The sequence below is a fragment of the Pelophylax lessonae genome, assembly GCF_965119305.1.
Source record: "Pelophylax lessonae genome assembly, chromosome: 3".
Taxonomy (NCBI): domain Eukaryota; kingdom Metazoa; phylum Chordata; class Amphibia; order Anura; family Ranidae; genus Pelophylax; species Pelophylax lessonae.
This window is the reverse complement of record NC_138770.1, coordinates 457,820,625-457,833,737: the sequence shown is the minus strand read 5'-3', so window position 1 is coordinate 457,833,737 and position 13,113 is coordinate 457,820,625. Positions and strand designations below refer to the sequence as shown.

At 41.0% G+C, this 13,113-nt stretch overlaps 1 protein-coding gene across 5 annotated transcripts in view; it reads right to left on the bottom strand.

Annotated features, from left to right (window-relative positions):
• The window catches only part of MAP3K4 (mitogen-activated protein kinase kinase kinase 4), a 207,036-nt gene that overhangs the window by 130,337 nt on the left and 63,586 nt on the right, over nucleotides 1–13,113 (bottom strand). For all 5 annotated transcript variants that reach the window (XM_082249105.1, XM_082249104.1, XM_082249108.1 and 2 more), the window contains one exon: nucleotides 11,860–12,050. In XM_082249105.1, coding sequence (XP_082105231.1) covers nucleotides 11,860–12,050 — 191 coding nt within the window. The remainder of the gene's footprint in view (nucleotides 1–11,859; nucleotides 12,051–13,113) is intronic.

Here is a 13,113-nt window from a genome sequence, read left to right as displayed (position 1 = left end):
AAGACGTATTTTCTTCTGTTTAAGCCATTCTGTTGTTGATTTACTTCTATGCTTTGGGCCATTGTCCTGTTGCAACACCCATCTTCTGTTGAGCTTCAGCTGGTAGACAGGTGACCTTAAGTTCTCCTGCAAAATGTCTTGATAAACTTGGGAATTCATTTTTCCTTCGATGATAGCAATCCGTCCAGGCCCTGACGCAGCAAAGCAGCCCCAAACCATGATGCCCCCACCACCATACTTCACAGTTGGGATGAGGTTTTGATGTTGGTGTGCTGTGCCTCTTTTTTTGTCTTCCAAACAACTCAAATTTGGTTTCATCTGTCCACAGAATATTTTGCCAGTACTGCTGTGGAACATCCAGGTGCTCTTGTGCAAACTGTAAACGTGCAGCAATGTTTTATTTGGACAGCAGTGGCTTCCTCTGTGGTATCCTCCCATGAAATCCATTCTTGTTTAGTGTTTTACGTATTGAAGATTTGCTAACAGGGTTGTTAGCATTTGCCAGTGACTTTTGTAAGTCTTCAGCTGACACTCTAGGATTGTTCTTCACCTCATTGAGCAGTGTGCGCTGTGCTCTTGCAGTCGTCGTTACAGGACGGCCACTCCTAGGGAGAGTAGCAGCAGTGCTGAACTTTCTCCATTTATAGACAATTTGTCTTACCATGGACTGATGAACAGCAAGGCTTTTGGAGATACTTTTATAACCCTGTCAAGCTTTATGCAAGTCAACAATTCTTAATCGTAGGTCTTCTGAGAGCTCTTTTGGGCGAGGCATCATTCACATCAGGCAATGCTTCTTGTGAAAAGCAAACCCAGAACTGGTGTGTGTTTTTTATAGGGCAGGGCAGCTGTAACCAGCACCTCCAATCTCATCTCATTGATTGGACTCCAGTTGGCTGACATCTCACTGCAATTAGCTCTTGGAGATGTCATTAGTCTAGGGGTTCACAAACTTTTTCCACCTGCACTGTGAATGTTTACATGGTGTGTTCAATAAAAACATGGCAACATTTTATTCTTGCGTGTTTTTAGTTTAAGCAGACTGTGATTGCCTATTGTTGTGACTTAAATGATGATGATCAGATCACATTTTATGACCAATTTGTGCAGAAATCGTTATTCCAAAAGGGTTCACATACTTTTTCTTGCAGCTGTATGTCCATAACATATACCAGATCACATTTATCCACATATATATGGAGATGTAATAATTCTATAGTTTTAAACCCTGAATACCATAAAATTGTTACTGAACATCTACAAGAATTCCTTTCACACAACGATCTTCCAGAAACAGACCCATTTACTTTGTGAAATGCGGTTGTTTGAGTATACCTCTAACAATTGAGTGTCAGAGCAAAAAAACTTTATACAGCCAAACCTGATGCACTTATAGCAGAAATCCAGTCTCTTGATGCCCTCAATAAAACATCCCCCTCACAAGCTAATGCATCTACATTGTGTAGACTAAGGAATGATCTGAGAAGATTGTTGTGTGAACAGGACACGCTCATGTCCCGCTTGAAAATGAAATACTATGCTCTTAACAACAAAGCAGGCAAGTTTCTAGCAAATAGACTGAAAGCCAAAAGATCTAAAACCAAAAATCGAAGCCTTGTTTCACCCACACACTAACAAACTCATAAATCCCCAAGAAGTAGCAAACGCCTTTGCGGACTACTACCAATCATACAACCTAACTAGCGACCCCGATACAACACAACCATAGAATGCAAATATACAGCAATAACATTTTTGAGCGAATCCCAACTAGAAACGCTTAATGCCCCTTTTACAGAAATGGAACTCAAGAGGACAATTGACTCCCTCCCATTGAATAAATCCCCAGGCCCAGATGAATACTTTTGTTCCTTCAAGGACATTCTTACCCCCTCCCTCCTGTCAATGTTTTCTAAAACTTTTACCACATTCTCATTCCCCCAAGAAATGCTACAAGCCCATGTAATTACCCTACCCAAACCAGGGAAACCTCCAAACACACCAGCCAACTTTAGACCCATCTCTCTCCTAAATACCGATGTGAAGATTTATGCAAAAACACTAGCAAATAGACTTTTCGACCATAGTTCCCACTTAAATTGGACCAAACCAAATGGGATTCATTAAGGGGAGACAGGCTCCTGACACTACCAGACGGCTGATCAACCTCATGCACCACACAAAGCAAACTTGAACGCCTTCTCTGCTTCTCTCTATTGACGCGGAGAAGGCGTTTGATCGGGTCCACTGGGGGTACATGGGTGTGGCATTGACTAAAATCGGCTTCAAAGGCCCAATCTTATCCGCAATTATGGCCCTTTACTCCACCCCATCTGCCAAAGTTCTTACAACAGGCCCTCTCTCTAAGCTCTTTCCAATAACTAATGGCACATGTCAAGGCTGTCCCCTCTCTCCAACAATCTTCAACCTAATGATAGAACCTCTGGCAGAATCCATTCGATCACACCCCCTAATATCAGGATTTAATTTTAAAAAGAGACATGCACAAAATGAATCTCTTTGTGGACGATGCTGTCTTAACCTTAACTAATCCGATCATCTCACTCCCCAACTATCTCAAACTACAAAGTGAACTTCTCTAAATCCCTGATACATGATCTAGGAACCCATGCAGAAACCCGCAAGCACCTTTTATTCCAGTTACCATACTCCTGGACTGAACAGGACATACCGTATTTGGGAATCAAACTGATATCCCCAACATTTAATATGCTAGAAATCAATATGAAACCCTTAATCAACTCTATAAAAAAAAAAAAAAAAGAGGATAAATGCAGATTCTCCAAAACTAAACTATCCTGGGCCGGTAGACTCGCAGCATTTAAAAGAAGCCTTCCCAAAATATTATACGTATTTCGCACCCCCCATTCCAATACGGCTACAATATCGCAATGCTCTGCAAACCATATTAAAATCCTTTATTTGGAACAAGAAACGCACTAGATGCTCAGATCAACATCTTATCAAACATAGGAGAACAGGAGGTTTCGGCCTCCCAGACCTAACAGACTACTATCACGCCTCGCAACTCCCATTCCTACAACATTGGTTCCACGAATCCAGGCATATCCCATGAACAAACATCAAATTAACTCTTACGAAATTGGAGGAACTAGATCACATCTTACTAGCAGACTCTTGGAGACCTTTAAACCCATCATCCCTCCCCCTCCCTACCCGAGCACACTGGCGTGGAGAAAACTGATAAATCAAAACCCCACATCCCTTCCTTCGCAACAAGTTTCAATCCCCCTAAAGACCTTAGAATTTCTAATTCCCTGAATATCCCTCCAAAGATGGACAGAAATGGGCATTAGGAATGTAGACAAATTATACCACAATGATTGACTGAAGAGTTTCCAAACTCTACATTCTGAATTTGACCTAAAACAAAACAGCCGTATACTTGTATACCAGAATCTCCAGCTTTATCTCCAAAAATCCCCTTCCCCAATTATAAATACCTAGTAAAATATGGCAATTTCTGTCGGCCATGAAATCTAATAACAAAGGGTATAACCTTCTTTTACAACTCTCTCCAGCACAAAATACACTTTTCAAAAACACCCCCTATGCTTAAATGGGAAGACCTTCAGACCTCCTTCTCTGAAAAGCAATAGTTAACTGCTATCAGATGCATTTATTCGGTATCCCATTGTGTGAATCACTGGAAACAAGTGCAAAAACTGATTAAAAGATGGTACCTGACAATACTGTTTATCAAAATTGTACTCAAAATTTTACAGCAAAGCCCCCAATGTTGGAGGAAATGCGGACAAGTTGGAAATCTCTTACACACCTTTTGGGCATGCAAGGGCTTAACAAACTTTTGGCAGGAAGTCTTTGAAATTTTATCGGAGACTACAGGCATATTAATTAACTCCGACCCAGCTCTCGCAATATTACACCTGGGCATGGACAACATACATCCTAGCATGCGAACAGTAATGATAGACATTCTAGTAGCAGCAAGACACTGGACTAATGCTTCAACACCTAATCATTCAGAAGTAATAACCCTCAAATACACAGTTCTATGAAAAAATGCACTCTTATACAGTTTTGCAAAGTGTGAAGTCTAACAAATTGTGGAAACCATGGACAGACAGTAAATACTATGTCAAAGCCTTATGATAATATAAAACACAAACCATTTTACGATACTCCTTGTGTACAATAGACCCAATTGTTTGTTTACTATTTGTCTACCAAGCTATAGCCTTAAGACCCCGTTCACACTGGGGCGACCTGTCAGGCGACCTGGTCGCCTGACAGGTCGCCTGGCATAGAGAAGCTGTGGAACCGTTCTAATAGGAGCGACACAAGTCGCTCCGACTTAGAAAAAGGGTCCAGAGCTTCTTTGGGGCGACCTGGAGCGACCTACATTGACTTCAATGTTATGAAGTCCGTGCCGGCCGCTCTGAGGTCGCGGTGCGAGCAGCGCGCCGCGACCTGTGAGGTCGCCCCGGGAAGTCGGATCGCCCCAGTGTGAACGGGGCCTTAAGGAATACTCCTCATGCTTCATGTAACCATTCTCTAACTGTAGGTACACTTGTCATTTTATTTACATTGTATATGTACTCTTCTGTTGAAAACAATAAAAACAAAGTAAAAAAAAAAAAAAAAAAAAAGCTAAATTACGCACGATGAGATTATTGGACGAATGGTCGTCTGTCTTCTTGCATGCTAGTCTCCATATCGAAAATAAAGAGGTTACTAAAAAGTACGAAAAATCTCGTACGACAGAATAAAAATTTGGAAGTGATGTAATGTAATATATTGTATGTGTATTCTATTTTTGGATGAAAACTGTACTGAATAAACAAAAATCTTCCAATCTGATAATCATAACAAAAAAATAAAAAATTTGTGTTTGTCTCTTTGGAAGATTTCAGGCAAAAGCGGTGTACCAACGATCAGAATATCGTACAATCTCTTCGAAAGCGGTATTTTTTTTTTTGTATGATTTTCTGATCATGTGTACGGGGCCTTTACTTGCTACTCCAGGAAAGATAAATTCCTTTAGCACAGCCCCTTCTTCCCTTGCACATCAAAGCCCTCCTCTCCTAGGAGTGTCTAATTACTCTGTGGTTAGACTTGGCCCCATAGCTCAGGGTTTCTCCAGAGGTTGCTAGGCGTTCCTTGAGAAACTTCTGCCCTCAGATAAGTTCCCACTGGCACCATTGATCTTTTTAGCCATCTGTAAAAAGGGGGGTAATTCTTCCTAATGACAAGAGTAAGGAACATTCTTGCCATTGACATCACACTAATGTATGAATTGTAGATATAGTAATTTTTAGCAGGGGTTTCCCCGAGATGAAAACATATTTCAAGGGTTCCACTATGTTGAAAACATGTTGATTTTCGACACCGCTTTTTAAACGACAGATCATTCCGAATCCTCTGAAGACTTCAAGGGCACATTAAGTGTTTTGGAACTTTGGTTGACCCCTGAGGAAGGGTTTTTAATACCCGAAACGCGTAGGGTCTCTTTTCCGGTTCAATCCACAATGTGTACCGGAGTGTCTTCAGTGTGGACTGGTATATGATCTGTCATTGCATGCAATTTTTATGTGCCCCCCCCCCCCCATGTTTATGTCATCATTTTTGTATCTAATTTGTACAATAATTTTTGTTTTTTTATTTGTTTAATAAAATTGACTATTTTAACCTTGATATACAGTGTCTAGTGGCATTTATAGTCCCACACCATTGGGGAATCTTTCTTGTATACACATTGATTGGGATGATGGCCACTAGCACTGGGTACTAGGTGCTGGGATTACTGTTTCCTCATCCATTTGGATAGTAATGTGGAAAGTCAAAAAAATAAATAAATAAGGCAAAATAAAGTGGATGTAAACCCTCTCCTATACCCAGTGAACAGCCTCAGATGATACAAATCTCCTTACATAGGCTTTACTTGTACATCTGTTGTCTTTAGATTTCTTCACACTTTCTAAAGTGCAGATTGTGTTACATAGTTAGTCAGGTTGAAAAAAAAAGACACAAGTCCATCAGGCTCAACCAATAAAAAAAAAACAGTAAAAGAAAACCCAACCATACAATCCAGTATGCACAATCCGATACCCGCAGTTGATCCACAAATCTTTTTTCCTCTTCCAGCAGTGGGCGTCTGGGCTTACACTGTGTGTGAGCTGATTGGAGGAAAGGCACACACCCCCACTCCACATAGGCAGAGGAAAAAAGAAAAATGCAGAGCTGCAGTCTGAATAGACTCACGCTAAGCTCCCTCCCCGACACAAATTTTCAGCTGCTGTTATCTGGTGTGTCGGTGAACTTGTCAGAAGTTATCATGCCGATAATAGAGGAATGAAGCAGCAGAAAGACACGGCACTTAGAGTTTTGGAGAGAGATACAGTTTCTCACAAAAGTACATCCCTCACACTTTTGTAAATATTTTATTATCTTTTCATGTGATAACACTGATGAAATTACACTTTGCTACAATATAAAGTAGGGAGTGTACAGCTTGTGTAACAGTGTAAATTTGCTGTCCCCTCAAAATAACTCAACACACAGCCATTAAGGTCTTAGCCACTGACAACAAAAGTGAGTAAACCCCTTAGTGAAATGTCCAAATTAGGCCCAATTAGACATTTTCCCTCCCCGAAGTCATGTGACTCAGTGTTACAAGATCTCAGGTGAGAATGGGGAGCAGGTGTGTTAAATGTGGCGTTATCACTTGCATTCTCTCATACTGGTCACTGGAAGTTCAACATGGCACCTCATGGCAAAGACCCCTCGGAGGATCTGAAAAAAAGAATTGTTGCTCTACATAAAGATAGCCTAGGCCAGGGGTGTCCAAACTATGGCCCTCTAGCTGTTCAGGAACTACAATTCCCATCATGCCTACTTATGTCTGTAAATGTAAGAGATTTACAAACCTTCATGGGATGTGTAGTTCCGCAACGGCTGAAGTGCTGTAGTTTGGACACCCCTGGCCTAGGCTATAAGAAGATTGCCATGACCCTAAAACTGAGATGCAGCACGGTGGCCAAGACCATACAGCAGTTTAACAGGCCTCGCCATGGTCGACCAAAGAAGCTGAGTGCACATGCTCAGTGTTATATTCAGGAGGATGCCTTTGGGAGATAGAGGTATGAGTGCTGCCAGCATTGCTGCAGAGGTTGAAGGGGTGGGGGGTCAGCCTGTCAGTGTTCAGCCCATACGCTGCACACTGCATCAAATTGGTCTGCATGGCTGTCGCCCCAGAAGGAAGCCTCTTCTAAAGATGAAGCACAAGAAAACCCGCAAACAGTTTGCTGAAGACAAGCAGACTAAGGCCATGGATTACTGGAACCATGTCCTGTGGTCTGAGGAGACCAAGATAAACCTATTTGGTTCAGATGATGTCAAGCGTGTGTGGCGGCAACCAGGTGAGGAGTACAAAGACAAGTGTGTCTTGCCTACAGTCAAGCATGGTGGTGGGAGTGTCATGGTCTGGGGCTGCATGAGTGCTGCGGGCATTGGGGAGCTACAGTTGACTGAGGGAACCATGAATGCCAACATGCACTGTGACATACTGAAGCAGAGCATGATCCCCTCTCTTCGGAGACTGGGCCGAAGGGCAGTATTCCAACATGATAATGACCCCAAACACACCTTCAAGATGACCACTGTCTTGCTAAAGAAGCTGAGGGTAAAGGTGATGGACTGGCTAAGCATGTTTCCAGACCTAAATCCTATTGAGCATTTGTGGAGCATCCTCAAACGGAAGGTGGAGGAGCGCAAGGTCTCTAACATCCACCAGCCCTGTGATGTCGTCATGGAGGAGTGGAAGAGGACTCCAGTGAAACTCTGGTGAACTCCATGCCCAAGGGGGTTAAGGCAGTGCTGAAAAATAAATGGTGGCCACACAAAATATTGACAATCTGGGCCCAATTTGGACAATTTCACTTAGGGGTGTACTCACTTTTGTTGCCAGCAGTTTAGACATTAATGGCTGTGTGTGGAGTTATTTTGAGGGGACAGCAAATTTATACTGTTGTACAAGCTGTACACTCACTACTTTACATTGTAGCAAAGTGTCACTTCTTCAGTGTCACATGAAAAGATAATAAAATATTTACAAAAATGGGAGAGGTGTACTCACTTTTGTGAGATACTGTAAATACACTAGCTCTGGGAAATCTTGGTCAGCTTGACATGGCACTGCTTCCGGTTTTTACAATTTAACATTGGCATCTATGGGAAATCTTGGTTAAATTGATACAGCACTGCTCCCGAACCAAAAATTACAGGGACACCAAACTTGGAGAGCACGGTAAAAGGGGACCCAGGACTACGACATGGTAGATTACCTAGGCAAGCTGGTTGATCAATAAAATCATGTATGTTGTAGTCCTGGGTCCCCTCTCAGTGCTCCCCAAGTTTGGTGTCCCTGTCACTTGATATGGGTGCAGTACCAGATCAAGCTGGCCAAGATTCCCCATAGGACACCAATGTATATCTACGTGTGAATGTACGTAAAGTGAGGGTACTTAAAGTGGGGTGTACCTGTATTTATTTATATGAAATCTATTCTTAGCTTAACTGAGCAGACTTGCAATGTTCTTCCAGTTCCTCATTTAATGCACTGTGTACACTAAACTGATCACACACAATATACAAAAACATTGTAAAAACACCTGTGATGGTTGGATTGCTTGCTAATGAACAAGTAACACTTCCCGTGTATTGAACTGTATGCTAATGAACAAGCAACACTTCCTGCATATTACCAGCTTCACGGGTACAATAAACAGAGATTAGTAAAAATGAGTAAAGTGCACCCTGGCCAAAACTTTCAATATGGTAATCTTTCACCATCTACAATTCACTGCAAGTTTAAAGTGATGGTAATGTTTTGTTTTTTTCTTTTAAAATGTTATATACCTGTATGCATACAAAACTATTGCACAACTCCAATCCTCCTTTTCTGGGGTTCCCGCTGGCATGCTTGGCTCCTCCTGAGTACAAGCCGCTTGCTGTGGGGGCACTCGTTCTTCTCGGCAATGCCCCCATTCCCTCATCACTGAATTTGATTGATGGCAGCAGAAGGCAATGGCTCCTGCTGCTTTCATTGAGTCCAGTGAGGAGGGAGAGAGAGAGAGCAGAGCCACTGCTCTCGGGCGCAGTATTGAATCGAGATCTGGCTCTGTACACAAAACGTTTTTTTAGCTGAATGCGTTAAGGTAAGAAACCTTTAGCCTTTACAACCACTTTAACAATACAGTAGTTAAAGTCCAATAAACATACATAGAACTCCTTATCTGGTGGCTGTTATCTTTAAGGTCTCACTCACACCAGCACAGAAGGTTGTACAGGGCGAAGAAAGCATGTGCTTATAAGGCCAGGAGGCGCCTGGAAGCATCAATGTTTTTGTACAGCCACTGTACAAATCAATGATAGGTTGCAGCTGTACGCATGGCAATGCACATCCAAACGTTTGCTTTTTGTATAGGGACAGATGAGTCACCCTGTTTGCATCCAGGGCCAATCAATTGTCCCCTCTGCCCATGCAAACCCTCGAAGGTGCATTAACATGCCTACAGCTGCAGTTTGTCATGAATTTGTACAGGAAGCTGTACTTAAAACACCTGTCACTCCTAGGTGCCTCCTGGAAGCAAAAAAAGACCTTCTTTATGCTGTATGGCCTTCTTTAACCATGTAAATGAGGTCTGAAACAGTGGACAACACTGGACTGGAATTATTAAGTTTCTATTTTTTTTTCTATGAACTGTAGGTGATTTTACTGAAGTGTTTAGTTAGCGTCACACTGAATGCAATAGAATGTGTCAAAGCAGGGGTTTCTAAAAATGTTTTAATTTAAAGACCCAAATTAAAACAAAAAAAAAAAGAAGAAGAAGAAGAAGGGCGACCCCAGAAGGATATTCTAACCAAAATGTCAGCAAAACAAAGACTAGTAACAGTGGTGAAACAATAAAAAGAAAAAAAAAAAAAAAAAACACTAAATTTTATGCGTTTCAATTTTAGCATAACTTTTTTTTTCCCCTCTTGTAAAGCTGTAAAATGAAAAGCGAAAATATTGCTAAGAAGACATTTAATATACTTCATAAAAGAAGTCCCCCAAGAATGTACTCCTGTCCTAGCCTGGATAGTAGCAGTGAGGCATAGCTTCTGAGCGTCGTTACAATAGAATTGTGAAAGACCTGAGGCACCCCTGGAGAACTTGTAGTAAGTGCACTGCCTGTACAGTGTCACTCCACCCCTTGCTCAGACATGTAAACATTGTAAAGCACAGGTTATTCTATAAAAGAAAATACATGCATCCATCACTTTGCATACCCTGCTGCTACCATCAAGGAGAGCTGGGAACTTGAATACTGTGAGAATGCAAAGGACTAGAGCACATTCTTGTGGGATTTTTAGCTCCCAGCTTAACCAGGGGCAGCGGTTATGTCACCCACACCTTATGAAAACATAGGTAAATGGGGCTGTGGTAAGTACATTTTTTTTTAACAGTTCTTTTTAAAAGGCAGATAGCAAAGCAGACCTTCCATGAAAATAAAAAGGCCCACTTTGAGCAGATCAGAAAAGTAGATGAAGAACAAAGGTCAGAGTTATTTATCGCTCAGGATTTCTGACAGCACAAAACTTCATAAAATTCTTTCCATGGCTAACAAAGTTGGAAAAGTCAATCCACATCATAACCAAAGCATTTTAGTAGTTAATAATAAATGTAATAATATTAATAAATACGTTTTATTCGTTGTACCTAAAAACAGACTTTAGATGCAGTCACACAGGGGCCCCAACAGAGATGCACACAGACAGCTGGCATTTACAGGCACCCTAAGCCTCTCTGTGCCTTAAAGCTAGTACCATCACAAACTGCTCACCCTGCCCCAGCAGCATGAATATATATTCAATGCACATATTGTCCTGTACTTTAAGACCGCATTCACACTGAAGCGGCACGACTTCGGGGGGCGACCTGTGAAGTCGCGTGCAGCGCGACTTCGGCACGACTTGCACGAACTTCACAGAATGAATGTCTATGCAAGTCGCTCCAGGTCACCCCGAAGTAGTACAGGACCCTTTTTCTAAGTCGGAGCGACTTGTGTCGCTCCTATTAGAACCGTTCCTGTACTACACTAAAGACTGCGTGGGTGCATGACTTGTCAGGCTGACCAAGTCGCCTTACAAGTCGTACTAGTGTGAATGGAGACTAAGAGCTCTTGCTCTAAAATTATTTATCTTCCAATGATCCCTGTTTACATTTATCATCTATCTATCAATGTAACTAAAACCTTGATTTCATTTTTTTTAAAAATTGAATGCTTACATTTTTATATACTCTTTTTTCTGTCATTTTTAATTTTTATATGATCTTAAAGTAACATGTTAATTAGGGGAAAAAAAAACATTTACTGGGAGAAGCCTCTAAGTTCGTAGTTGGCCGAACAGTAGCTGCTTATTTCAGATCATCTCTCCCAGATGCTACTTGCAGCTGTATGAACTAAAGACAATAGGAGGGTGTCCTCCCCCGCCTTATGCAGCTGTGTGTGTTCCTAAAAAAGATGGGCAGCAGGGAATCAAATAATCGCTTTACACTCATGGCCTGTAGTAAATCTAAAATATTATTTCAAAATGGCAATATTTCATTAATTTACCGAATCATTTTAATTTTTATTTTTACAGAACATACTAAGGAAACCATGTACATAAACCCTATATATTCCCCTTTGAAATAAGTAGTTTATGTACGGTTCCTTTAAAAAGTGGTTAAAAAATATACAGAGATGTACTACAAGTGTGAAATAATATACTGGACTCTTTCTATACGTTTACAAGTGTAAACCGATAACTGACCTTTGCATAAGGAACGGCTAACCGGCCTCCCAGAGCTGTTCCGTTGATGTTTGCTTGACATGCGTTTCATCTGTCGGGGAGTGCTGGGAGGAGAGGTGCCATAGAAGGTTTCTGCATTGGCTTCATCTGAAAACTCATCAGCTTCACAGCCCAAACTGTCTCCACCAGCATTTTCGGTTTTGCGCATGTGCCTGGAAAACAACAGAAAATAGTCTAGCAGATTGTGCTAAAACATGTTTTCTTCCCAAACTTTGAAAAAACAAAATTAACTATTTAAGAGTACAGAAACAAATTGAAAGGCAGACAATTTGTCAGAACAAAGAAAAAAGCCCATCATGGTTCGAGCGATGTAAATATATATTCATGGTTGGAGCAATGTAAATATTATCTTTCTATATATTTTTTTTATTTATTTATTAGGCCTGTATGAAACAATAGCAACGATGACTAAATATGACAAAGAGTAAGGCCAGAACAACAGGCACTATAACATTCCAAGCTCAACTTAAATATTTTAAATTCTCTCTTCAGGGAAGGCTTCCGGGGGAAAAAAAGTAGTAGGAATATTACATAATATCAGGCTTGCACTTGGTCTGTCAGATGAAACAATCCATGCAATGAATGTAGTAAATCCCTTAACGTCAGTGCAGAAGAACGTCCGTTAATCAAATGGCATGGTAGATGGGATCAGTGATGAATGGTCTAAATAGTGACCAAGTTTTCCAGAATCCTCAGAAGCAGCACATTGTCTGAGAAAAGCTCCAATTCCCACTGCAGGAGGAAAGCTTTACAAAACAGGATTTCTTCTTCCCAAAAGTATATAAGTAAAACAAAATGCTGGATTTTTTGGTTAAGAAAGCAAAAGTTGCTAAAGTTCTCATCAACCTTTCTGCAACAAAACAAGACTAAATTAGCAAGGGTCAGAATCTCTGCATTCAAACATCTTCCCCCCACCACATATGTAAACTACCAACACCACTCAGCACAGCTACACAGGCATTGGCTGGCTTGATGATAAACAGGTAAAGACAAAAGCACAAAAACACAATTACAACAACAACTAACCACTCCCTGGGAAATGCATACCATTATAGGTGCTGATGTAAACACACTACAGTATTGTGTAGGTACACAGTGGCTGGACAGCATTTCGATTATCTTATAGAAACTATGTATATAACTGCATTTAGGAATTGGTACATTTAAAATATACAAGAAAAATTTTATTTCCCATTTTATTAAGCCTGGCTATAC